This window comes from Arachis hypogaea, chromosome 3 (assembly GCF_003086295.3).
Source record: "Arachis hypogaea cultivar Tifrunner chromosome 3, arahy.Tifrunner.gnm2.J5K5, whole genome shotgun sequence".
NCBI classification, from domain to species: Eukaryota; Viridiplantae; Streptophyta; class Magnoliopsida; order Fabales; family Fabaceae; genus Arachis; species Arachis hypogaea.
The window spans coordinates 197313-224609 of NC_092038.1; the positions used below are offsets into that span (position 1 = coordinate 197313).

Consider the following 27297-nt stretch of genomic DNA (forward strand, 5'->3'; position numbering starts at 1 on the left):
CTAATACATGTTGGAAATTGCAGATGGTACATCTTTTTACTCAACATTAGCAAAATTTCAGTAAAACATCGAGTTCAACGATAGCCCTAGAAAGAAAGAATTAACTGAGACTAAAGATATACCCTTTCTTGTGGTCTATATAATATCTCAACTACTGCAGCATGTACACTAGACATAAAATTGCCTCTCATAGCAGTGATGTGTTTACATAAAAGAAAAACTGAATCTTCAAGAAAAGGTTCTTGCAGTCAATTAGACGGTTTTGAAAGTACTTTCTTGATAGCACTAGAATATGTCTGGTGTTGATATTGGAGGGTATCATCCAAGAGCTTATCAAGAGGTGTCTTCGGCTTCCAACCTAATGAATCCCAAAAAAATACACATTAAGATGAAGGTTGAAATTCTGAAGAAAAATAGCATAGGATGAATAGAAATCATTGAATACCAAGCTGCCTGGTGATGATTGTCATGTCAGGAATGCGCCTATCACTGTCGTCATAGCCTTTACCATAGAATTCCTCTGAGCTCACATCCAGAGTTGATAGGCTAGAAGAAGGTACACCGGCCACCTTTGCATAAACCTTCGCCCGGAAATACAAAAATGAGCAAAAGCTTTTATTTCCTTAGACAGGAATAAACTAACTAATGCATGTGCTAAAACTCACCTGTATCATAAGCTCAGCTAGTTCCTTCACGGATACTTCATTATCTGGGTTTCCCACATTGAATATCTGTCCGTTTGCTCTTTCAGGATTATCCTGTGACAAGTTGACATTACACATTATCTGAAGCTCATGGCAACTCATAAAGTCGGGTTGAGATTTACTCCTGAGCTTACAATCATTAACAGAACAGCCTCAATAGCATCCTTGATGTAGAGAAAGGTTCGCTGTGATCTTCCGCCATCAACAAGTTTGAGTGGCTCACCACGAAGGAGGTTCTGGAAGAAGTTTTAAGAAAATCAGATGTGTATCAAAATCATGAAAGACATTTACTAGAAACAGAACCAGGGAGCTGATGTTACATTACTGAAGCAAGCTAGAACTCTGGGGACACCATCACATGGTCCATCCACACCAGGAATGAAGTCCATTCTTGGGCCAATCCAGTTGTAGGGTCTCACAATTGTGAACTTGAGGCCATTCTCCGCATGCTCAGCTATAGTTTTGCACAGCAATATAATTAAGTTAACAAAGAAAATAAAATCTAATTATAGCTTATCATAAAAGAGAAAAAGTAGATTCTTTACCATATATTAGCCTATCGGTCATTTGCTTTGCACAGGCATAAGACCATCTCTGCTTCTCTACTGGACCAAATATACAAGGACTGACGTCTTCCTTTAGCATATAGTATTTAGGATCCTGCAGCATGAAAAAAAGTAAGGGTAAAATACATGGGTACCAGCGTCATATAACCTAAATCCTCGTGGAAGATTAGTGTATAAATTTTACAAATAGAAAGGTGCTATTAGGGGTAGTAAATGAAAACAAAGAAGTGTCCTAATTGAACAACATCAATTTCTGGCATTCATCATTATGAAGATGGATTGGTTACCTTGCGAAACTCTTCAGGGAGAAAGCTACCTATGGTTTTGCCATAGACCTCGCAGGTAGAGAAATGGATTAAACGCTTGTTGTTCTCAGTACAATACTTAATCTGCATTACATGAAGAATTAGCGTGTTTAGGTTATTCAAGATAAGGCAATTGAAGAAAGATGTACTCACCACTGGAATAGCATCGATGAAATTGCTGAAGATAGTATCCAAGGGGCGCGTGTTGTAATCGGCGGGAGTGCAAATTGCGGCAAGGTTGATTGTCTACAAAAGGAAAAACAATGATCAAAACGTGGCATTGCTTCTTCTTTTGATGTGATCTTGTGTTGTGTGAAATACAAGTGGAAATTACGAGATCGGAAGCTTTGATGAGGGTTTCGAGGCGCGAATCGTTCTTGATGTTCATGTGGTGGAACTCAATGCGGCTGGACCACGGGTTCGACTCCCTCAACAGGTGGTTGATCTTCTCGGAGGAGACGTCCACCACCACCGCCTTGTGTGACGTCTCTGCCATCAGCTTCTCGCACAGATGAGATCCGATGAACCCTCCTCCCCCGATCATGCATATTGACATCGCCGCCACTGGCTTTCCGTCCAGGTCCACTCGCTGCGCCATTAGTTTGAATTTTTCTGCGCGTGTGTGAGAGAGAGAGAGAGAGAGGGGAAAGAGAGGAAAGGAAGAGAAGAGAAGAGGGTGTGGCAGTTATAACTGGTTTTCGAAAGAGGGGAAGAACAGAGAAAGCGGTTGCAATCTCGTAATTTTACAGTTATTGTTCCGCGCTTTGGCGGGCAAGCGTTCAACTTGTTTCCTATTTGATATACCACTTTAACCAAATAAATATATTATTTTGAAGGTAAATCAATTTAGTCAAAGTGATGGTGATTTTATAATAAAATAACTATCATTGATCATATTATTTAAAATACTTAAACTTTATATTAACTATCTGCAAAATAATCGTTAAATGCAAGTGTATCTCAAAATATATATATCCACTTAAATTCTTGATTTATTTAGAAACAAAACTTTTTTTCTTATTGTTGAATCGATAAAGGAAACCAAAAACAAACTATTAGCTCGGGTATTTGCCATTTATGCGTATTGAGGGTTGTTTAGTTCCCGTCCGTTTGGTTTAGTTTTTGTTTCATGATTATCTATTATTAGGTCCAGTTAGTTGCTTACCCAAACCTTTGGCTATTTCCTTTCCAATTTCTTCATTTGCGCACAACAAGTTGGCCTTTTAAAATCTCAGATTTTCCATCCCCACCTCCCACGCCCAAAGTGGAAAGGAAAATCCAAGATTTTACAAATTGATTGATTTCTCTCTCCCTTTTCCCTTCCCCCCCCCCCCCCCCCGGTCGAGATCAGAAAGAAACAGCTCTTTCTTTGATGGCGGAAGAACACAGGTGCCAAGCTCCACGCCTCTGCGTAAATAATTGTGGATTCTTTGGAAGCCCGACCACAAACGGCCTCTGCTCCAAGTGCTATCGCAATCTCCAGCTTAAGGAGCAGCAGTCTTCCTCTGCCAAATTGGTCCTCAACCAAACCCTGCAGGTTCCTCCGGCAGCAGAACCTATTTCTACTCCTTCAGCATCAACATCATCATCTTGTACGGAGGAGGTTGATCGTCCTTGCAGCGCAGCAGTGATGGAGGAGAAGGTGGCAGCGAATCGGTGTGCAAGATGCAGGAGGCGTGTGGGGCTTACGGGGTTCAAGTGCAGGTGTGGGTTGACGTTGTGTGGGTCCCATCGGCACCCAGAACAACACTCATGCCACTTCGATTTCAAGGGATTCGGGAGGGAGCAAATCGCAAAGGCAAACCCTCTAATCAAGGCCGACAAGCTTAACAAGATTTGAATCTTATGTGCTGTGCCTCATTATTCTGTAAATTAAACTTAATATAACAAACTATCCCTCCATTCAAATATTCTTTTCTTTTTTATTTTCTTAAATACTTGCCACCCTCCGCCTTCCTTATCAAATTAATTTACATTTCTTTAGTTTAAATTGTCAATATAAGTAACTAAGTTTATATACATGTAGCATGACTATAATTAATTCAACCATAATATATATATATATATATATATATATATATATATATATATATATATTAACAACACTTATAATTTATATCTTTTTGCATAATCTGTTTTTTGCTATTACGATTTACATGTTATGTATATTCATTTTTAATCTACGAATGCATGTAGGATTTTATATGAGAATTTGTAAATTTCTGTTCGCTATAGCAAATTATATAAAATAGGCATAGGAACAAAATGTGAATTGCTCTCATTTTGTAGAATTTATATAAGGTGTCGACTCTGATGGCTTGGGAAAAGCTATGACTATGGTGGCTAAGAGTGATAAACCTGTAATAACATGACACGTGGTGGTTTGACTCTCCCAAGAAAGTTTAGAAAAATAGTAACTTTCATAATCAGGTCAGTAATTGTTAGATGTTGGTAATCGGTTTTTTCTTGTCTTTTTGGTTTTTGGCTTTGAACTAACAAGCTGGTCCTTATCGAAATAGATCGGATTTCAACCGGAACTGAGAAAGCTTACCCAATCCCAACCCAATTTCTCTACTGAACCACCATGGATCTGCTCCACCTTCTTTGCCGGACTTTCCTCTACACTTGCTATAAGAATATATCTGGCCATTTTCATCCCACCACGGCTGATGCACCTGGATCCGACCTAGTCCGTCTCAGCAGAAGGTGCTGCTGCACGTATCTATGCTACTTGTCGCCGCCGCTTGATCCCTGGTGCGCACTCGAGTTTTCTGGCTTTGTTGGTGTTTTTGACCGTCGCTGCGCTGACAAGGTGCTCAAGCCTCCTCGCTGCCACCCTCGAGCTTTATTTGCAGCGCTTGGTATTCTCTTCAAATGAAAAGCTTTGCTGTCTCCATCATTCATATGCTTCACGTGCTTGATATCCTTGAAAAATGGAGATGCTGCTGTTAAAGTGATTAAGCCCACAAGATTCGATACCGAAACCACGTAGCCTTCTTCCACTACACGCTGATTTTCTCTAGCAATGTCAACCGCACATCTCGTCCATTTCCGGTGGTTGCTTGCCACGCCCTCAATCGCCGACAAGCCATTTCACTAAATGACATTTATATCCCTTGGCACATCACTTATTTACACTATTAGCCATGCGGTAACGAACCAAAATTTACCGTAGTTAGCAAATTAATACAAGGCTTAAAGACAATATACCACATTCCAGTCTCCAGCTGTCAGTTCCTCATTTGTTGGTCAACCTATAGCCACCACTAGCCACCGAAATCATAGCCACCAGAGACACCACCTTTATATAATTCAAATTCTTAATCAACTATATCTAGTCAACTACCGTGGTTGTACGTGACTAGATCACTATAGTACTTATCGTCTTGGAACTTCTATTATTTATGTTGACGATACGCATGGCATCAAGCGAGTGATTTAAAGATCAGAACTGATACCAATTACCCAGAGAGATTGGGATTAAGAATTTTCTAGTGAAGCCTGTGGTATGAATGTATGATACCCTGGAACACCTAGAAAGTTTTGATAATATGATCATTATTAGATCAGTTTTATTAAATGGATATCATTTAATTCTAGTTCTTTAGAATATCTATTCGATTGACATGTTAAAGACTAGTTTATACATTAACAATTAGAATTTTATTTAAGCGTCTAGCTAATTAACTAGCAGTACTAGATTTAAATTTCACCATTAAGTAAATTAGTGAAATGATTATTTGACTAACTTAAATTAATTATAAATATAATTTTAAAAATATTATGTGTATATTAAAAAAGCCTATTAAATTAGTTATTATATATTTATGTATAAGGTGTATATATTATTTAAATTATGTTTAATATATATTTTATACAAATAATTAATTTTATATCATTATACCTTTTGTAATTATTTTTAAACATTTTTTTCTTGTCTGTAATTTTAAAAATCTTGTTAATAAGTATTTTAAAAACACTACTTAAATATATACTATAATTAGAGAATATGTATAAAAAATATAATTTGAATGTGAATATTTTTAATTTATTATACATTTATTGAATTGGATAAATAAACATCTTTAAGTTTAAAGCATTTTTAGGTAGAATTAAAATTTTTGAAAATTAAAAAGTTGATAAAATAATCACATAATACATTAATTATTCTTAAATTAAAATAATAAAAATACACATTTAAAGTAAAAGTTATAGATTTAATAATAATTAATTTCTTGCTCTATCAATTTACTAACTTTTTCTAAAAATAAATTCTTTTAGGTAAATCCCCATTTTAATAGTTTGATCTTTATCTTTGTTATATTGTATTTGTTTGGAGGCAAAAGTTTACTTATATTGCGGGTCACTGCCATAATTCCAATTGAGGGACATGATGGGCGGTGGTAACATAACAAGAAGAAGATGCGAGTTTTTGACAGTCTTGTTATTAAATGTACAATGCTTAGTGCATAATATTAATTTGAATGAGAGTACAGTAACAAAAGTTATTTATCCTTCCATGATATAATCTAATTATGCAAGAGCTTCCAAATCCACCTGCAGATCTAAATTATGCATAACAAGAAATGAAAATCCTTGCTTTGGCATAGAACATTATATTATCATTCCCAAATTTTTCCACACATCTCACTCACTCTCACACCATAATGGCCTTTGCCCCACAGTCAGTGTAGTGTGGCTTTCCTCCACCACTCAATTCATTGCCTTTTTAACGTGCTCTAACACCACCACCATTTTAATCTTCAATAACAATTAAAGCCACCACCACTACCTCCACCTCACAGCACAAAACCTGATTTAGAAATATCATATTTTCATTCTCTCACCACCCATTAGGAACCCAAAATCTCATGCTCGATGTTCCAAGCTGAAACTACACACATCACTGGAGAAAAATTATTCAGCTTCCGCAACTGCAACACATTCTTCATCCTCTTCCATGCCATTTCACAGCTTAACCTTTAATTTGTTCCTTTAGGGTTCTGTTCTATTATCCCTCAACTCTCAGCTCTCAGCATCAACGATGACAAAAATCACTTTTTGACAACAACTCGCCAGATTCAAACCAAACGCCGCCCTATGCAGGTCACAACATTTACCTCCAAAAAACCACACCCCATTGTCTTCTCCTCCTTCACCTATGCCTTCTAGGGTTTCCGAAGACAAACATGAATCCGAAACAGAACCACCCTACCCTAAAACTTTCGCCGCCGTCGACCCTTCATTCCCAAATTTAGTGACCATGAAGAACGCCTTCCCCATGAAACGCACCGTTCGACCACTCTTCGCGCTCGTCCTCCTACTCGTCTTCGTCGCCACCCTTACCTCACGCACCATGTTTCGCCGCCCCTTCCTCTCCATCGAGCTCGAGACGCGCGTCCTCTTGATCCACGCGCCCCCTCCTCCTCCTCCGCAGCTCAACGCCACGCTCCTCCGCCACGCCGCCATCGAGATCGGCGAGGACAAGGCCAAGCAGGAGATCCAGCAGCTCCTCGATGGTAACTTCGGCAGTCAGGCTCGCCACCGGACCTTCATCTCGTGGCGGCGGATCATCCATCACGACGTCGCCAGCGCCGGAGACAGATCCTCCTCCCGGAGCACCATTCCGGCGACGCTCCGTTCCCCTCTGTTCTACCGTTACTGGCTCGATTTCCGTAAGGCCCTGAACGATTGGGCGAGGAAGAAGCGATTCCAAGCAAATATCATGGATGAGCTGATTCGGTTGGTGAAAGCCCCATTGACAAGAAAAACGGTATCTTGGATGGGAATTTACGAAAATACGGTTCTTGTGCGGTTGTGGGGAACAGCGGGATCCTGTTGAAGAGTGATTATGGTAGGTTGATTGATTCGCATGATGCAGTGATAAGGCTGAACAATGCGAGGGTGAATAACTTTGAGAACAAGGTTGGGAAGAAGACAACAATATCATTTGTGAATAGCAACATTGTGCACCTGTGTGCCAGAAGAGTTGGATGCTATTGCCACCCTTATGGGCCTCACATCCCCATTGTTATGTATATTTGTCAGGCCGTCCACTTTCTGGATTTCACTGTCTGCAATGCTTCCCACAAGGCTCCCCTCTTGGTAACTGATCCCAGGTTTGATGTCTTGTGCGCAAGGATTGTCAAGTATTATTCATTGAAGAGGTTTGTGGAGGAAAGTGGCAAGATCTTGGACGAGTGGGGGAGTGCCCATGATGGGGCTCTCTTCCATTACTCTTCTGGATTGCAGGCCGTCATGCTTGCTCTGGGCATTTGTGACAAAGTTAGCATCTTTGGATTTGGTAAATCAGCTTCTGCCAAACACCATTATCATACCAACCAGAAGGCTGAGCTCCATTTGCACCATTACGAGGCTGAGTATCAGTTCTACCGCGACCTTGTTGATCGCCACAACCCTATACCATTCCTCTCAGACGACTTCAACCTCCCCCCTGTTGTTTTATATCACTGACTCTTGCCTATCTTTTTTATGTGGTTCTTTCATCATGATGTCTGAAATTTTTTGTTGTCATACTTGTAGTGAAATGCATAGATAGTGGAAAGTTAAACAACGGTGACTCAAGGTTCAAAGTTTTGTATTATTGTCAAGTTTGTAATCTCCCCCCAAAAATTGTAGCCTTAAGGCAGCAGTAACAAGCCAACAAGTGTAAATTTTTGGTAGAACAAGACACGCTTAATGGTTAAACATGCCATCATATCTATAACTTTTCTTCTTTCTCTGTCACCTGGTTTTCTTTTGTCCTTGGTCTATTTCTTTTCCGTCCTTGAATGAACCAAATGATTTCATTCAATATGCTGGATTGTGTGTTCCATCATTTAGATTTCCAGACAACTAGGCAAAACTGGTGAGACAAACTGAAAATTAAGAACTATTTAGCAATATTATCCTCTCAATAACTATTTAGGAATTATATATAAGATTTTAGTGGAAGCATCCACGCGACATTAATTCAAAGAAGAAAAGATCAGCTAGTCCTCCTTTTTGACATAATATTCAGTTGAGACCTCGTTGCTTTATATTTCTAAGAGTAGTTAAAAACATAAGATACATCACAGAAGGTGACTGCTCACTACTCTATATATACATTAGATAAAAAGTTCACAGCACTGCACTCCAATAGTAACCTAATCTGTTGCAGTCAGGTATGTAATGTACACCAAAAAAGAAAAAGAAAAAGAAAAAGAAAAAGAGGACACATCTTCCACTTCTTACTAAACTTGAAAGAGCTTCAGCCAAAACACATGGTCCACCATCACAAAATGCTGGTCTCTTCACTCTGCGGTGTCCATCACTGCTCCCTTCTCCTCATACTTGACTCCCACCAAGTAGCATATTCTCACCTGCTTAGGATCATAAACAGCATACTCATTGTATTCCAAAGGACTCTCTTTATGCTCTGATGCAACTATCCTTCCCGAAGGGACTTTGATGTCATCCTTCCAAACGAAGTGCTCTAACTCGTCTGTTTTCTTCTTCCCCAGCCCCTTCACTCCAAACTTCTTTTCCTCCAAAGATGCCGGGTCCTGTGCCATGCAATCACATTTCACAATGTCAAAGAAAACATCGAAGAAACTATTCTACTCTTAGGTGCCTTACCTCTGGCGGGGATTTCAACTCGGTGATCTCATTCCCCAAAGAAGCAATCGCCAAAACCAAGAACCCTTCAGGCCTGTCCACCGCTGTAAAGCCATATCTTGCAGCCTCCGCTGCAGCGTCTGAACAAACAATCGCCTTCCCAAACTGTTGCAATTCAATGGAGCCACGGATCAGAATATTCTTATCACGAGAATCGAGTTACAGTAACACTAATTTATCGTACCATGTATCCTGGCACTGGTAGTGAACATATAGCGGGTAAGAACCCCTTGTGCAAGTGCCTCAAAAGATTTGAGCTTCGTGTTCCTTGCATCAAAGCATAATCACCACATTGAGAAGATAATCATAATTACGCTTTGTTCACCAGAAAGTTGAGATGTCGTGTTTCTTACCACACCATAAAAGAACCTTGTTTGGGAGCTTCACTATGTCTTCATAGGGTGGGCATGCACTCGTTTCCACAGAAAATATGTTCTCAACAGAAACCCCATATTCCTGAGATTCATTACAAGTAAATTAATCACGTCAACACACAAAAAGATGACATTCTGAATTCCAGATATTACCATGTCACCAACTTTGACGGGTTCATAAGTTTTTTCTAGATACTTGACAATCATATCATAATCATCGGAATCCTTCTCCAAGGGAGAGATTGAGCAACCTAATTTGTTGTAGGTCTCTGACAGGGGGTCATCAATGGTAGAGCCACTCATATCTCCTATGAGGTGAGAAGCCACGGTTATGTCCCTGACACCCTCCAGGGCAGCAGCAGCCTAAGAAGATAAGAGTGATTAACAGTTAACACAAGTGAATGATTTGAAGCAAATTACCATTAGGCTTACATGTTCTGCGATCTCTTGATAATCTCTGAAAAGGAAAGGCCTAGTGGAGGGCATCATAGTGAACCATCTTTGGCTAAAATCTGTCCAGACAGCCTCAGCCTTTGGTCCACTCTCCTTCGATGACTTAACCCTCTCTATGAACTCCAACAGTGCTTCCTCACCTGATGTACCTCTTTTGTCAGTCTCGTTTAAAGTACTTGACAGAAATAATCAGGGGAAAAAAATATTGCCAAATTGCATACATCTTTTCAAGTGAAGCTGGGTAACCATTCCTATGGGAAGGTCTGGCGAGTCGTAACCCATCTCCATCAGCGCATACCTGATTTCAATATTCCAATATTCGGTTATTTCTAAACAGCAGCAGCAGCAACTGCAACTCTAAAAGGCAGTGTTCATACCTGTATATCTCCTGGCTGCATAAAACCTTGACGAAACTGGCAACCATAGGCTCAAGTTTACAGTGTGTCGCTGCTATCCCCAGCTGTCGCAGTCCCAGTGCGCCGTGCCGGACTTCTACTCCATCATCCTAAGCCACGTTCCAAGGAGATTGTTGCATTCTTTTATCTCAAAAGTAGCATACTAATGCTTAGAAGTAGCAGTAGAAACATACCATGTCAATGGGGTAGAACTTGAGTGGCTTTTTGCGGAACTTCTTGTCTCTTTCCCAAGGCTCAAACTCGTTACCGGTGATCTCTTCAAAGAGCCTCGTAAACTCTCTCAGAGCATTATCCACATTATCAAACTCTTCCAATCTCTCCTCTGCATTAAGATCGTCTCCATCTCTTGCTTTCTTGAAGAATAGATGCAAATGATTCTCCGGGACCATAATGAGTTGAATGACACTGTAGCTGCTCCAAATCAACATCACCAATAATCAGGAGGTTTTGTCACATAAACGCAAAGATGAATAGAATAGAATAGAATAGAACGAAGGCGAAATTGCAATCACTGGTTGAGTTGTCGGGCATGGTCGCAGAGGGAGAAGGCACAGTTGTACAAAATTCCATCTTTGTCAAATATGTAGCCTCCTTGTTCCTGCAATTTGGTATCTTTGTAGACCCCTCTCTTGCCATAAAGCTTGAGCTGTGACAAAAAAAAAAAAAAAAAAAAAAGAGGTGTGAAAAATTAGAGAGATTAATATTAATATTTAGTAGCTGAGTTGGTGAGTAGACTTGTGAAGCTAGAGATTCAATGGGGTCGTCTCCAGGATGGTGTTTATCCCCTGCTACTGCGGACAGATGAGTGACAAGATCATAAGCGTCCAAAGGTTGAGGTTCTTGTTTCTCGATGGTGTCCCACAACCAGGCCTCCTTTACCACTGGTATACCCCTCTCCCTAGATTACATAAATAAAATTAATGTATGTGTTAAAAAGAATTATTGTGGTTAAGCTTATGTATTTTTTTTGGTGATTAGGTTATGTATTTTTTAAGTACTTTTTAAGTACTCTTATTATAATTAATTAATTATTATTAATATTAAACTAATAAAAAAATAATTAGATAATAGTATGCATGATCATATGATTTGAAGGGATTAAAGGAAACTGACATGGCTTCTGTAAGTTTGGAAGTGCCACCGCGTTCTCTTTCAGCAGGTGAAACCACCAAACAGGTTGCCCCTAACAACAATATAAATTTGAAGTGAGAGTTGGTAATTAATTAAATGAAACAAGAGCAAGTGCTTAATTAATTACCAATTATGGAGTGGGCAACAATATAAATTTGAAGTGGGAGTTGGTAATTAATTAAATGAAACAAGAGCAAGTGCTTAATTAATTACCAATTATGGAGTGGGCGACCTTCCCTCCATGCTTCTCAATATTCGTTTTCCAATAATGCTAATTAATAACAGTACAACAAATTGGAGATGTGTGTTAGTGTGATAAACAAAAGTGTGTAGTGTGGAGTGGTGTATGAGTACGTACATGCGTGCGAGAAAGACGGCCCATGAGAGAGATGGTCATGCCAATGAAAGGCTTGTCGGCTGATCCTAAATCCCTACGAGGCCTGCTAGCAGGAACAGCTTCTTCATATTTCTTTAACAACTGCATGCCATAGTGCGCATGGAAGATGAATATAAGAAATGAGACATAAGATATATATAGAAATACAAGGTAAGAGATGGACATGTGCGACAGGAGTGTCGTGAAGGGAATCAGGTAGCTTGGTGGTTTGGTGCTTTCTGGGAGGGTCTCTAGTGGAGAAGGTGCAGCTACACCACTCGCTATAGAACCCTCTACAACAATAGCGCCTCCCATCGAACTCCAAGCTCCCATTGCAAACGGGACACTTCTCCAGGGCACCATAAAACAGCAAGTCCTCACTGATATATATATACATATAATATTAGTTTTATTTTGAATAAATCAGAGTATGTATGCATGTATTTACTTGTACCATTTCCTAGTGATTTCAAGGTCAGAGTAAGAAGAAGCAGAGGAATCAACGCCATTGGCCTCAAGAATTTGTCGCATGTCATCAACAGAGAGGTGGTCGCTCATGGCCTTGGATAAGTTGTCAAATTCAGCACATGAGGATTTTCCATTGGTGGTGTTGTGGGCATCATCATCAATTTCTATTTTGGCCTTCTTTGGGCTGTTATCCTGTGTCTGCTTGTTGATGGACTCTGCCTTCTGCTTCCTTGTCATAATCACCTTCTCTTCCTCCCCATGAACCTGATGACCATCAAGTATAATACACATTCATTCTGATCCTAAGAAAGAAACCAACCAAAACCAAACATGAACAACAAAAAGCAAACCTTCATGTTGAACTCTGTAATTTCCAGATTTAAAGAAACACCACTTTGAGCAGTAAGTGAAGTGTGAATGAATAACAATTATGAGGAGGTCTGCCCTAAATAAGCATAAGTTGAGAGATATCCTGAGGTGCCACGAGCATCCACTTCTTGTCCTCATCACAATGTGCCACGTCTACCAACAACTCTCTTCTGTTCACACGTGCCTAAATGCCTCTTTTTACACCCGACACCTGGTATTTCGCTACACCTCTCCAAATGGTGTATGCAATCTATCTATCTATCAAACACATACATACCCCTCTTTTTTCTGTATCATCTCCTCTTTTAACTTTATCAATCACATTTTTTTATGCACCAATATGTTTGTTACATTTAAATAGTTTTGTTTTGGCTTAGTCACTGTCGTAGCTATTTCGATGAATTTTTATTTATTTCTGAATTCGCTATAAATTAACTCTTTTAAGTATACCATACCATTTTTATCAATTTTTTTATGCTATGAAATTTGATGAATTATGTACTTTATTTAGGGAGAATATTAAAAATGGTAGACTATTATTTAGATTATTATTTTATTAGTTTAATATTAATAATAATTAATTATAATAGGAGTACATCTATATAAGGTTAACCACACAAAAATATTTTGTTTTTATTCATTTTAGAACTTTTAAAATGAGAATAATTGATTTTTTCTCTCTTTTTTCAAAAAATATTTTTTTAGTTAATCTTATGTATTTTTATTATAATTAGTTATCATTAACATTAAACTAATAAAAAAATCAAATATTTTTTACATACAAGTCATTTTCACATACAAGTCTAACCAACTTTTCAATTAATGTGTGAATCTATAATAGCTTTTTTTAAAAGGATTTCTTTTTTTTCCGAATTTTTTTAATATTTTTTATCTACGTTCTCTTTTATTTCTGTGTTTTTCTTCGTTCGTTCTCTGTGTTCTCTTTCTTAATTTTTTTTGTAATTTCCTTCGTTCTTTTTTGAAATTAAACTCTAAAATTAGTTTTGAACAGTTATCTTGTTGTTGAAAATAATAAATTATTTAAACCAGAACGAAGTAGATTATTATTTTGAATCCAATCAAGTGGTTGAGGTGTGGTTCAATTCTAGTTATTTCGTTAGTAGTTTATGATTCGGTAGGTGAATAATGTTTTTTTTGTGAAAATTGGTTCATCGTTGATAGTTTGAATTGAATGTAATGTACGAGTTCTGCATCAAAGAAAATATTTTTGTGTATTTGCAACAAATTTCAGTGTAAAACTAAGACAATTATGTGTATTGTTTAAGAATTTTCAGTGTTCTGCATAATTCAAAATTCTTCCTCTTCCTCTTTCATCATCTTTTGCTTATGCTTCTTTTTTTTTTGTCATCGTCAGCATTTTTTTCTTCTTTTTCTTATTCATTTTTTTCTTCTTGTTTTACCTTCTCAAAATTTTTATTATTTTACTCTATTAACAAGAATAAAAACAAAGAAAAATCAAACAAAGAAGAAGAAAAAATATATAATATTCCAAAATTACTTGAAAGATGATTAACTTATATTCATTCAACTAAATGAAAGAAAGAAATAAAGAAAAAAATGCAACATCAAAGAAAACATTTGTGTGTAATTACAGCAAATTTTGGTGTAAAAATAAGCAATTTATGTGTATTGTTTAAGAATTTTCGGTAGATTTGTACTAATAAATTCTGCATAATTCAAAACTCTTTCTCTTTCTCCTCTTCATCTTCTGCTACTTCTTTTTATTTTCTTTTTTCATCATCATCATCACTATCTTCTTCTTTTTTTTTCTTTCTTATTCATCTTTCCTTCCTTGTTTACCTTATCAAGTTTCTTCTTGTTTTATTCTTTTAACAAGAAAAAAATCAAACAAAGAAGAAGAAGAAACACATAATACTGCAAAATTACTTGAAAGAAAATAAACTTACATTCATTTAACAAAAAGAAAGAAAAGAAAAAGAAAAAGAAAAAAAATGCAGCATTAGAGAAAATATTTTTGTATATTTGGAGCGAATTTCGGTGTAAAATTAAGACATTTATGTGTATTGTTTAAATTTTTTCGGGGATTTGTACTGATAAGTTATGCATAATTCAAAACTCTTCGTCTTCCTTCTCCTCATCTTCTGCTGCTTTTTTTTCCTTATTCATCTTTTTTTTCTTGTTTTACCTTCTCATATTTTTTCTTATTTTACTCTCTTAACAAGAATAAAATAAAAAAAAATCAAACAAAGAAGGATAAGAAACATATAATGCTATAAAATTACTTGGAAGAAGATGAACTTACATTCATTCAACTAAAAAAAGAAGAAAAAATACAATATTAGAGAAAATATTTTTATATAATTGCAGCAAATTTCTATATAAAACTAAGATATTTATGCGTATTGTTTAAGAATTTTCGATAAATTTGTACAGATAAATTTTTTATAATTCAAAACATTTTCTCTTGCTCCTCCTCATTTTCTACTGCTTCTTTTTCTTCATCTTCTTATTTCATTTTCTCATAATTTTTTTCGAATTCAATTTTGAAATTTCCTTCACCTTTCACAACGATTTTGATAGAGACTTTGATCGTTGTTTGAATTTTTAGCATTGCGGTTTCGATTGAGAAAAAAGAATAGTTTGCGCATGTGTTTACTGTTTACAAATCTAAATTGAGGATTGTTTTTGTTGGATTTGGACCAACTTGTATAAACTTGTACCTTAAAAAAAATTTGTATGTATAACGGATCTGTACAAAATTAATCTAATTACCATGGACGAAATAAATTTGAAGGATTTTGTGGTATTTTTATTTACTTTTAGAGCTAAAACTACTGCTCAACAAACCGCTCAGAAATGAAGTAGTTTCTCTCACCTTTCTCTCTGCACAATTTTGTAAAAATAATTCCAAAATTGTTATTTTAATTGAATATGGTCCCCTTCAAGGCACATTGCTTTGGATTCTTGTTACATAGAAGTTTTGACATCATATAATTTGTTTAATTGTTATGGTTCCATTGGTTCATAGCTCACACTCGAAGAACTTTAAGTCTATCCTTTATTTGAATGGAATGAGGGTACCTGAATTTATCTGTTTGTCTAATGAACAAGAGAAGAAAGATATTACTAAAGACTTATATATATTATAATTTTATTTTTATTTTGCTATTTTTAAAAATGAATAATTTAGTTTTGGGACATTGTTTAGTAATTTGGCTATTTTTTTCTCTGTTTTTGTTTTGCAACAAGTTCTGAGTCAAATTCTGAGAGAAACCGGATACACAAAAGACTCCTCTTTGACATTGAACGACTTCATTAAAGTTTGTATGTTTGGTAATTAAGTGAGTAAGTGCTCTATATTTAATTATATATTTATTACACTACCTTTATATGTATGTTAGTCTATACACAGTATTAAACTACTCTTTTATATTAGCCCATGATAATAATAAAGAAGTCTTGTGGTCCACAAATTCAGCCTAACAGAATACATAAATTCAGTTCTAATTTTAGTCTTTATTAGTTTATCTTATCTTATCTTTATATTATCTTCTCTTCTTATCTTATCTTTATTTTTATCTTTCATAGGACAATGCTCTATATATATTTAGTTTTACCCTCATAGTTTACAACACATGTTCAATTCAATCAATCAATAATCAATAAAAATTCTTTCTTTGCTTTCCCTATTCTTTCATAATTTTATCATGGTATCAGAGCCTTGGTATCCTCCTTGAAGAGGATACATAAGCTATCATCTTTCGGTGAGAAATCACCCTACATCTTTTTCAACCTCCTCTCACAATGAATAATCAATCTTCCAATTCAGTTCAAGATCCAACCAATCTTTGTTAAAGGCATCCAAGTGAAAATCCTACCCCAGTTTTGGTTACCCCGGTTCTTTACCAGCAATTCCGTCTGCGTCTCCTTTCTTCCGATAATTTCGTCTGCATTCTGTTTTAGTAGTTTCATCTGCACTCTTATTGCGCTCCACGCGCTCTCTTTTTTTATCGCGCTCTATGCGCCATTTGAAGTTATTGCGTCATACGTACGCATTTTTTTAAGATCGCTGCTCAAACACAGCATCTCCTTTTATATTTTTGCCGCCAGCAGCTCAAGCTCCGCTGCGTGCATTTTTTGAAGATCGCTGCTCAAGTACAGCATCTCCTTTTATATTTTTGCCGCCGGCAGCTCAAGCTCCGCTGCGCGCATTTTTTAAATATTGCTGCTCAAGTACAGCATCTCCTTTTATATTTTTGCCACCGGCAGCTCAAGCTCTGCTGCGCGCATTTTTTGAAGATCGCTTCTCAAGTACAGCATTTCCTTTTATATTTTTACCGCCGGCAGCTCAAGCTCTGCCGCACGCATCTTCCTCCGTGTCACTACGTCAGACGCGTCTTCCTCAACAATTTCATTGGAACTTATCCAAGCTGTGGATTATTGACATCTTCCATCCACCAGCTTGTGGGGGCGTATTAAACTACTCTTCTATATTAGCCCATGACAACAATAAAAAAGTCTTGTGGCCCACAAATTCAGCCCAACAAAATACATAAATTCAGTTCTAATTTTAGTCTTTATTAGTTTATCTTATCTTATCTTTATGTTATCTTCTCTTCTTATCTTATCTTTACTTTTATCTTTCATAGAACAATGCTCTATATATATTTAGTTTTACCCTCATAGTTTACAACACATGTTCAATTCAATCAATCAATAATCAATAAAAATTCTTTCTTTGCTTTCCCTATTCTTTCATAATTTTATCACACAGCCTACAAAGCCAGTAATATATTCTCTTTCGCTCTGTTGTCTAGTTATGCTATTATCTGCTTTGTTTCTTAATTCCAAGACTAATTAAGTTATGCCTTATTCCTGGAATGTAGATAAGAATTGCTAGTGCATTTGATGTTTACATGCCGTAGAAATATGTGAAGAAAAATTGAAAACTGAGAAAGACAATAGATAATTAATAATTACATTAAAAGAAAATTAACATATCTTTTAACTAAAGGATCATTATGTTTTGTCCATTTGATAAATAATTTTTTCCGTTAAAATTTAAACTTCAAACAATTAGCCATTATACATGAAAGTGTCTGTTAAGTAACAAAGCATGATTAATGAAAGAGAAACGCTAGATAAACAATAATTATTTTAAATAACATGAACAACTACTAATCAAATAAAGATATATTATATCCTAATTTAATGTTACTAATTTAAATTTATTATTTTAATCTTATTAATTCACATTATTCACACATTGTTCAAAAATATTGCTAATTACCTATACTTTTACTTAATGAAAATATTAAACGAGACAAAACTTGGAAACATGTTCATTTTGAATGCTTATTGCATATGCCATCCACTCTCAAATTTAATTATGAGCTTCTTCGTTTTTCTTTCCCTGGTAAATTACTTGGGGTTAAAGGTGATCATGTCGTCAAAAGAATATGGGATGATACATATAATAGATGACCACGATTAATTGTTCCTTAAATGTGTGGCAGTAAATAATCATACTCCTGTAAGAAAGTTGGAGACAACTATGCGAAAAAGTTGAGTAAATTATTTATATTTACTATTAATTTTTTAACTTTGATTTGGATAGTGTGAAAGGGAGACGCGCGCAATAATGTAAGTAAACTACTGATCCTATAATAACATCACTAGCTACAAGAATTCCATAATAAAATTATAAAACTCATTAATTAAGTTATTAAACTAGATTTTTCTAGGTACAACTTACAAGTAACGTGCGCCGCATAAATTCAGCTATCTTAAATCTTCTGCTTCAACATTTCTCACATCCTCTAATCAAGGTGATGATAATATATATTGAGAATAATACAGGAACAGAATTATGACACTGTAACAAGGTTGAAATTGAAAATATATAAATTAGAGATTCTATTGTAGTAATTGTGAGGATAGAGTTGATCGTGATGGATTTGATAAAATAATGGTGGTGAATTAGGCTTTATGAAGTTATGGAAATGTGTCTGAATTTGAGGAATAAGAAAAAAGTATTGGTGGGAGAGAAGAATATAATAAAGGGAGAAATTCCACAGAAGAAACAAAATTTATTAACATTCAATACTTTTTGTTAGATTAATTAAAATGTCAATTTTGTTAAGCATTATCAGTTAACATTTTTTAAATTATATTTTTATTTTAAATTTTAATAAATTTTAAATTTTTAAATTCTAATTTTAAAGTTTAAATGCTTAAAAAAAGTTTTACAATTAAAAAATAAATAAATTGATTTTTTTATTCTTACTTTTTTTAATTTTCATTTGAGGCCTGCTACACATACAAGTCTTTTTGGCTCACAAGTCACAAGTTATACAAGTTGGCCAAAGTCCAAGAAAAAAAATATGCGCACCACTGATCTTTTAAAATTGAGCGTCCAACACACGCATTTATTATGCCGCACTATTCCTTTTCTTCCTCAATCAAAATGCAAACCGTCAAGATTCAAGCGACATTCGAAACAAACTATGATTCTGAACACACGTTCCAACTCCTCGCAAAAAGTAGAAGAAATCAAGAAGAAAAGATACAAATTTCCACAAAGAATCACTAGAGAAAACAAAAAAACGTTATTCAAGGTACTGTTTTACTGTTTTTCTAGGTTTTTTTTTTAGATTGTCTCTGTCATGTGCCTCATCCTTAACCAACAAAATATTAAAAGATTTCAAGAAAAAATATACTGTTTCTCCCATATTTTAGGTGTATTTCTTAAATTCTTTGGGTGTATTTTTGTAATCTTTTCTGTAACCGTTTGGGTGTATTTCTGTAATCATTTGGGTTTCATTATCTTCAAAATTTGATTTCAGAAACTATGAAAATCAGAAAAAAAAAACAAAGTAAGAAGGAGATCCAACAAATTTAGCAAGAAATTCGAAAAAAGAAACGAAATCTTTTAAAAAATGAAAATTATATATTTACACGTTAATTGATTTGAATTGATTTAAAAATCTGTTAAAGAGACACATAACATAAACAACGCATTTAGTAAATTTCGTTCTCTTCAAACTTATAAAGCTTGTAAATACAAAACACTTATATATAGAAATTAATCCTTTTCATTTATACTATTCTTAATAGTATCTATTTGTGAAATGGGCCAAGATGTTCCATTATAACCATTACAGACATTAAAATCATATTTTAAACTTTGCATTATCACGAAAACTATATATTAATCTATGGATAATTTATAAGCATTAAAAGATGGATTTTGTTTTACGAAGTTAGAATATGTATAATTTATAAGCATCATAGAAAACACCTATTCATATGATATAAGCAAATTAATATCAAAAGTTTTACAAAGACAGAAACAAAAGTAATAGAATTAAAGCACTAATAAGAAGTCCTTAATTATTAAATGAAGGGTTACCCTTTAGTAATGAAGCGGATAAATTTTTTCCATTGACACTACAATAAATTTGGGCTAGGCAACCCTTTAAAAATATTGCCTATAATAAGAAAAAATATTGCCTTTGATAAAAGACAACATTTTTTGACAAAAAACAACGCTTTTTGAAATTGACTATACGGCGTTAGTTTTGGTCTAAAACAACGTTTTTATATATTAAAAGAAACTCTTTTACGGCAACTTTCAAAAAACGTTGTCTTTTCTGCAAATAAAGCAACTCCACAAAAAGTTGCCTTAGAACATCCAAACACAACGTTTGAGATAAGACGTTATCGCAACACTTTTTACACCCTAACTTTGATGTGCTATTGCTTGCTATATGATGAGAAGAAAATTCATCAACTTCATGACTTGGAGGCAACCATGCACGTATTGTGATATATTAAAGCAAAAGCGAAGTCTCTGAATTCAGATAATGAGGATTATGGCCCCTTCCAAAGGATGTAACGTGATCTTTGAGGGACCTTTTGTGCTTGTTGTCGGAACCGCAAGTGCAATACCAAAGCTTGCCACATTTCCTGCACATGAATGCCTTTGTGCCATGCTTCCTCTTGTAGTGTGTTTGGAGGGTCCTCAAGTCCTTCAATGCCTTTGCCCTTGGATGCTTTATGTTGTTCTTGCATCCTTCAGCGCAACAATAACATGCTAACCTTAGCATTCCCGCTGCCTGTGTTCCTTTCAGTGACTCTGCTCCTTTACTATATTCCCATTCATGCCCCCACATATGCATCTGAATAATAATTACTTAATGTATGTCTGTCAACTGTCAAATTAACCTTATATTTTTTTAACTTATTTTTTATTCAAATTATGCTTAGTAGAAATATTTCACCCTCATCAGAATTTATTTGGCTATCATTTTTCACTATCAACTTATCATTTTAGTAAATTAATCCAACAACATACTTTTAAACATTAATGATGAATAACTGCTGACAAAAACAATAAATTTTATTTATCATCAATCATTCATTATCAAACTACTCCTCAACTAATTAAGCCTACTTTATTTAACTTACCATATGCCTCATTATGAATGTATGTGATGCCCATCTTTTACATGGCCTAGCCGTGTATATATAGTATCCCCTTTAATTTGTCCTAACTAATATATAATTGTTAATTAATACTTTCTGATCTGATGGGGTATAACAAATCAAATTATTGTCAAAAAATTACGGCTAGAAACCAAGAATATATATGTTATGATGAGTAATTGGAGATTAGTGGGTTGGACTCGCTAGACTGTTGAATCCGACCTCTTTTGAGAAAGTCGGTTACATCAAGAGGCCAATCTGTAAATTAAGTCTTTTTATCTTATTTGAATTTGGATCTTAGTGTTAGGTCAGTTATGAACAATATATAAAGAAGAAGATACAGAGAGAGATACGATACGATGCTAATCTAATATAATAATCATCCTTCCTATTTGAAATCCGAATCTTTCCCCTTAAAAAGCAGTGGAATCCAATGGTTTGAATAGCTTTTCTCAATTAGTGTCCTATTAGTTATTTTGCATGTTCAATTTAGTAATTGATTTTTAATTTAACGTATAAATAACCTTTTTTCTTTCCTCTCGCATATTATTACTAGGTAAGTAGGTAGCTACTCCTACCTAATTAATGTGGAAACGTAATCCCCCAAAAAAGAAGTATATATCGTGTCTCTGAATGATCCAATTCCAAATAAGGTACTAGTATCTTAGAACTAATATTTAGGGAAGATCTGATATTGTAGTCATCGACGACCATGACCAAGTGGTGATCAGTTTAACAACCCTAGAACTAGAATGAAGACTACCATAACATAATAAAGGAAGATCATAATTTTAATACGAAAAGTGAGGAAGCGAACTGGCTCTAGAGTGTCTTAGCTCAAATGGTTTCTTAATAAAGTTGAGAAATGAAAGCAAAAGAAAAATAAGGTAGAGCATAACTGATGATACTGACCTGCATGTTGTTATATCTAGTGAAGGTCTGTGCTGCCGTTGGTATCCAGAATCTCTCTGCTGCATCATCATGGAAAACCTTCTTCCTCTCATTGCTGCTGCTGTTGTTGTTGTTGTTGTTAGGGAGCCCAATATGCAAAGCCACTGTCACTTTCTCTTCATCGTGTTCTTCCTTTGCACCGCCACCTACCATTGGCAAAAATTGGATGAGATCATTATTATTGTTATGAGTCACATACGAAGATGATGATGGCTGTTTGAGCCATTCAATATCATCTTGGTAGTAATGGTAATAATACAGATGAATTACTGTTCTTGCAGTCCCTCATCGAGACAGGATTATTCTTTCTTCTTGCTGAAATTCTCACAAATATAAGGATGCCTTAGCTTCAATGCTTCATTCACCAAATCGCCATTGTTTAATTTCTTTATTTGAATTTGTCTTTTTTCCTTTTTCCTTTTTCCGTTTAACTCTGACCTTGTACTGTATTGGTGCGGATGGATAATGACATGCAATAGAATATCTATCGCATGGGATACTTCACTCGTAAATCGTCTTTGTAAAGACGTTTATTTGTAACATTATTATTGGATATATTAATAAATCGAATAATTTTTAATTTTTTAATAAATTAAAATAAAATTAATTTTTTATAATAATAATAAATTTAATTTTTTAGGGATCTAATTATATTTTTAAATTTTTAAAAATTTAAATATTTATAAAAAATAAAAGTTAGAGATATATTTATTTTTTATTAAAAAATTTAAAAATATTTAATTTAGATTATTTAATTCAATCGGGTCTAATAATTACAATGCAGACAATTGAGTTTATTATTGTTGTTATAATAAATTGATTTTATTCTAATTTATTAAAAAATAAATTATTAACTGATTTAATAAAAATGTCCAATAATAACATAATACATATAAATATCTTTAAAAAAAATATTTTTAATATTTTTATTAAAGTGGTCTCCTCATATTTTACTATCGCCCTCTTCATATTACATCTTCCTTATTTTAAAATTTTTTTTAAAATAAAATACGTTTATGTTACGTTTTATTTTTATTTCCTAATTTCTAATTAAGAGAAAATTGTATATTAAAAATTTATTTTTTTTATATTTTTAATAAAAACTTGATCAACATTAATTTATAATTTTAATATATGTTTTTAGAATATAAAGAGGGACAGATCTACAGTTACAAAAGAGGGGATATTTGTCCCTACAAATTTTTTAAAAAAAATTAATATATATATATATATATACCACTTATTATATTATATATATTTGTTCTAAAATAAAATATAAATACTTTTTTTTTGTGTTTTTCGTTAAAAGAATATTTTGTTAAACTTACACACAAAAATAATTATATTGTTAAATTTAATTTAGTATAAAAATAAATAAATAAATTTAAAAAATAGTGATAATAACTTCATTATATTAGCTTATTAATTAATAATTAAATTGAGACTTGATTTTCTAATTAAATACAATTTAAATTATTAGTAATTTTTTAAAAATTATTTAAGATAGAAAAACATATTATCTATATATTAATATATTGTAATTATTTTGGTTAAAAAATTTATTTATACCATAAAGACTATAATAAGTAAACTTGATAATTAAATATGAGATAATAAAAAATAAAATATTGTTTAAAAACATATACAGAAAAATGATATTTAGTCATGTTAAAAATAAAAAATAGTCGTTATAAATTTTTTTTTTGTTATTTTGAATATTATACTGTGTGTATGAAATTATATTTTTATTATTTTAAATATTATAATATTTAATTGTGTGTATATGTCTAGTTCTTATCAATATAATATGTATAAATAGTTCTAACTTAAAAATTTAAATATAATTCAACCAATTTAGATTTTTCAAGTGATCAGCGTTGTTCGCTTAAGTAAGTATTGGGGGTTTAAATTCGTTTTAGTAGTAACTCATTACCGACCAATTGTAGACTCTTAAATGAAATTCAAATTCATGACGGATTAGTCCTTAACTTATTGGATATTATTATAGGAAGTAAAAAAAAATATCTATACCTAAATTTTATTATATTTTTACCCTACTATTAAATTTTTCTGGATCCGTCACTAAATATAAGATAGATAAATTTACAAAAATTTAAAATTTAAATTTATTTATTAAAAAAGCTTTTAATATTTTTATTAATAATAATTTTAACATGTATTTTTATGACCTATGTTAGCTAAATTTAAAACTTAATTGAAGTATAGTGTGAAAAGGGAAGTGATTTTGAACTGCCTCACCAACCCAGTCCCTTGTCTTTACGCGTAAAAGTTCCAAGCCATGCAATGAAAGTCTTATTAGGATTTCTTTTTGCCCTCCTTTTTTGTCCACGAAAAGATTGATGGACCCATAAAGAGACTCAATAATTGTTTTAATGTTTTCTTTTTCTTCATTTCAAAAGCTTTTTCATTTTTGGAAAAGGAAAACATGTATCAACTACATGCCGCTTCTTGGAAATTCAGCATGAGTTCCAACAATGCTCGCGCGCACACATCACTTATGTTATCTCTTGCTTTATACTATGTTTGATCCTCTTAATTTTTTATGAAATTAATCAAACACATTATATAATAATATTGAATATTATATAGAAAAAATTTAATCAACAAAAAATACGTGTGCATTTTAAAATATAAACATTTTAAACACATAATTTAAATTTAAATTTTATATTTTATTCATGTACAATATCGATAAGTAAAAATACAGAAACTAACTTTTAGTTAGTTAATATTAAGAAATTTTAGTGTTTAAATTTATAATTTAAAATTTAGGATTAGAAGTTTATAATTTAATATAAATAATATATATAATTTTGAAAAAGGTTAACTGACGTTGGTTGAAAGAAAATGTTGATTTCCTGACTTTACTCTATTTGTAAATATATTATCTTTAACTTTTAATGCAAACATTTAACATTAATGTAGAGTATTGCATAGTACATTACATTTTTATTATTAGTATTATTTGATGTACCACACACGGACTGGTACATTAATTCTACTTCATTTTTGTTAGGCATTTTTCTTTCAATAAAGGTGCACATCCTCACGTGGTATCTGAATTAATTTAGAAGCTAGTGAGTAATTTATTTGGAAAAACATTTAAAAAAATGAAAGAGAAAAACTTAGGGTGATGAGAGCGAGATTTACCCCCAAGAACTCGTCAATGGAAACTATAAGACTAACTATAAAATTTATATTATAGGGGCACAGTATCGTAGTAAGCAGGGCTATGCTTGGGAATTAAATAATGTAATTGTAGGAATGGAAAATTTGTTGAAAGAAAAAAAACAAGCCTATAAAGTAGAAAGCGAAGCAAATAGTGCTACTACTATAAGATACGTGGATTGCATGTGCACTGAGACTAACACTACGAATGGTGTTCCACTTTCCCGGTTATTCTGACGATCTTTTTCCTGGAAATTGTACTCCGACTGCTTCACGAGCTCATATTATTGACTTGACTTAATTTTTTTTTTATAAATTTCTAACCAAACCTTACAATTGTGTTGTGTCTAAATTGACGTTGGTTGTTTGCGGTTTTCTTTTGGGCTCTGGCCGGTTGGCCCATTAATGTACCCAAAACTTGTAAGAATTAGTAGTTGACCAGTTGAACAAAAATCATCAAGAGAATTATATGAGTCATGATTCCTTGATTATAGTTAGAGATATTCAGGAGCTGCAGAGGAGACCGTGGGATATCAAAGCATAGTCGACCTTCATGGATGTTCCATATATATATCCAGAGCTTGTTGGTCTTATGTCTAAAGATGTAAAGGAGGGGAGTATTATAACTCCTATGAACAATATTAGTTACTCTGTTCTTGTTTTGGGCTTTGGCCCCCATGGTATACCCAAAAAGAAAGAAGAGTGGCATGTGGCATGCATGATGTAGTGTTATTAAGGGACAAGATAATCATATGCAGTGAAGTGAATAATGTTAGTTTGTTATTGAAGGCAAGACAGCCACCCATGCATATGACACATGTTTTCCACGTGGCAGGTGCTGCTACACAATTCCAGCTTGGCACCACCACTCCTCTCTTAGCTTATTTCCACTCTCACCAATCTCTCATTCACTGTCTGCTACTCATAATTGATTGTTAATATAATAAATTTATAAAATAAAATAAAATTCATTTTAAAGTGAAAAATGTTAATGTCTTAATATCTTTTTAATTTAGAATTAATTTAATACAATTTTATAAATTTATTTTTAGTAATCAATTAGAATAGTAGATAAAGAATAGGAATGAAGTTGGAATAATTGTGGATAAGCAGTGGAAGAAGGACGTAGTTGATGTTAAGAGGGTGGGAGATCGGATCATCTCTATCAAACTTGTGGTGGAGGGAGGTGCTTTTCATGTGATTAGCGCCTATGCACCGCAAGTGGGTTCGGACGAACAACACAAGATAAGGTTTTGGGAGGATCTAGAGAGTTTGGTTCAAGGCATATCTTTGGGAGATAAGATTTTCTTAGGAGGAGATTTAAATGGCTATGTTGGGAGAGAAGTGACTGGATATGGGAGTATTCACGGAGGCCATGGTTTCGGGGTGATCAATGCCGAGGGTAAAACTATTTTGGACTTTTCCTCAACTTTTGATCTTCTCATCGCAAATACATGTTTTAAAAAGAGAGATGAACATCTTATAACCTATAAGAGTGGCATGACAAGCTCTCAAATCGACTTCTTCTTGTTGAGGAGAGTCGACCGGAAATTTTGCATTAACTGTAAAATTATCCCGGGAGAGAGTTTGACAACACAACATAGGGTGCTCGTCATGGATTTTCGCGTTGAGAAAAAGTTGAGGAAAAGACATCATACGAAGAACCCAAGGACGAGGTGGTGGCGGATGAAAGGTGAGGAACAAAGAAGCTTCCTAAGACGGGTAGGAGAAGAGGCAAGGTGGGATGGGAATGGAAGCGCGGAAGAGATGTGGAGGGAGATGGCAGAAGTTATTAGAAGAACAGCAAAAGAAAGTTTTGGTGAATCTAAAGGAATAGGACCAATAGACAAGGAGTCCTGGTGGTGGA

At 34.1% G+C, this 27297-nt stretch overlaps 4 protein-coding genes, 1 long non-coding RNA gene and 1 pseudogene across 5 annotated transcripts; 3 read left to right on the top strand and 3 right to left on the bottom strand.

Annotated features, from left to right (window-relative positions):
* Positions 1-8: 8 nt before the first annotated feature.
* Positions 9-2447, bottom strand: LOC112784464 (UDP-D-apiose/UDP-D-xylose synthase 2). Its single transcript, XM_025827674.3, has 9 exons — positions 1910-2447; positions 1729-1821; positions 1558-1659; positions 1250-1364; positions 1025-1158; positions 839-940; positions 666-758; positions 446-581; positions 9-358 (listed from the first exon to the last, which is right to left on the bottom strand). Exons 1-9 carry the CDS (start codon positions 2171-2173, stop codon positions 249-251), a joined length of 1149 nt encoding a protein of 382 aa, XP_025683459.1. The 5' UTR covers positions 2174-2447; the 3' UTR covers positions 9-248.
* LOC112784470 (zinc finger A20 and AN1 domain-containing stress-associated protein 3-like) lies at positions 2447-3510 on the top strand. The gene has a single exon (XM_025827689.3). It carries the CDS (start codon positions 2948-2950, stop codon positions 3413-3415), a length of 468 nt encoding a protein of 155 aa, XP_025683474.1. The 5' UTR covers positions 2447-2947; the 3' UTR covers positions 3416-3510.
* A 339-nt stretch (positions 3511-3849) lies between these two features.
* On the top strand, positions 3850-5174 carry LOC140183674 (uncharacterized). The gene is made up of 2 exons (XR_011879440.1): positions 3850-4005; positions 4095-5174. It is a non-coding gene; the product is annotated as an uncharacterized lncRNA (long non-coding RNA).
* A 1213-nt stretch (positions 5175-6387) lies between these two features.
* On the top strand, positions 6388-8322 carry LOC112784486 (beta-1,6-galactosyltransferase GALT29A-like; annotated as a pseudogene).
* Positions 8323-8577: 255 nt separating this feature from the next.
* On the bottom strand, positions 8578-12941 carry LOC112784474 (protein ADP-ribosyltransferase PARP3). Its single transcript, XM_025827701.3, has 17 exons — positions 12803-12941; positions 12439-12716; positions 12169-12364; positions 11967-12086; positions 11822-11879; positions 11591-11660; positions 11213-11375; positions 10990-11123; positions 10651-10888; positions 10439-10566; positions 10283-10359; positions 10041-10201; positions 9762-9971; positions 9588-9690; positions 9419-9501; positions 9196-9339; positions 8578-9122 (listed from the first exon to the last, which is right to left on the bottom strand). The coding sequence occupies exons 1-17, from the start codon at positions 12806-12808 to the stop codon at positions 8871-8873; spliced, it is 2421 nt and encodes an 806-aa protein (XP_025683486.1). The 5' UTR covers positions 12809-12941; the 3' UTR covers positions 8578-8870.
* A 7149-nt stretch (positions 12942-20090) lies between these two features.
* Positions 20091-22713, bottom strand: LOC112784494 (zinc finger protein WIP3-like). Its single transcript, XM_025827729.3, has 3 exons — positions 22512-22713; positions 22203-22387; positions 20091-20983 (listed from the first exon to the last, which is right to left on the bottom strand). Exons 1-3 carry the CDS (start codon positions 22528-22530, stop codon positions 20636-20638), a joined length of 552 nt encoding a protein of 183 aa, XP_025683514.1. The 5' UTR covers positions 22531-22713; the 3' UTR covers positions 20091-20635.
* Between the last annotated feature and the right edge of the window lie 4584 nt (positions 22714-27297).

Excerpts from the sequence above, each read along its gene's own strand:
- LOC112784464 (XM_025827674.3), bottom strand. The coding sequence starts at position 2,173 with ATGGCGCAGCGAGTGGACCTGGACGGAAAGCCAGTGGCGGCGATGTCA. Across the intron at positions 1,365-1,557 it reads TCCCTGAAGAGTTTCGCAAG|GATCCTAAATACTATATGCT; the intron begins GTAACCAATCCA and ends TTCATGCTGCAG. Across the intron at positions 582-665 it reads TAGCTGAGCTTATGATACAG|GTTTATGCAAAGGTGGCCGG; the intron begins GTGAGTTTTAGC and ends TTCCGGGCGAAG.
- LOC112784470 (XM_025827689.3), top strand. The coding sequence starts at position 2,948 with ATGGCGGAAGAACACAGGTGCCAAGCTCCACGCCTCTGCGTAAATAAT.
- LOC112784474 (XM_025827701.3), bottom strand. Across the intron at positions 11,880-11,966 it reads GCCGTCTTTCTCGCACGCAT|CATTATTGGAAAACGAATAT; the intron begins GTACGTACTCAT and ends GTTATTAATTAG. Across the intron at positions 10,889-10,989 it reads CATGCCCGACAACTCAACCA|CTACAGTGTCATTCAACTCA; the intron begins GTGATTGCAATT and ends GATTTGGAGCAG.
- LOC112784494 (XM_025827729.3), bottom strand. Across the intron at positions 20,984-22,202 it reads CTAGATATAACAACATGCAG|ATGCATATGTGGGGGCATGA; the intron begins GTCAGTATCATC and ends ATTATTATTCAG.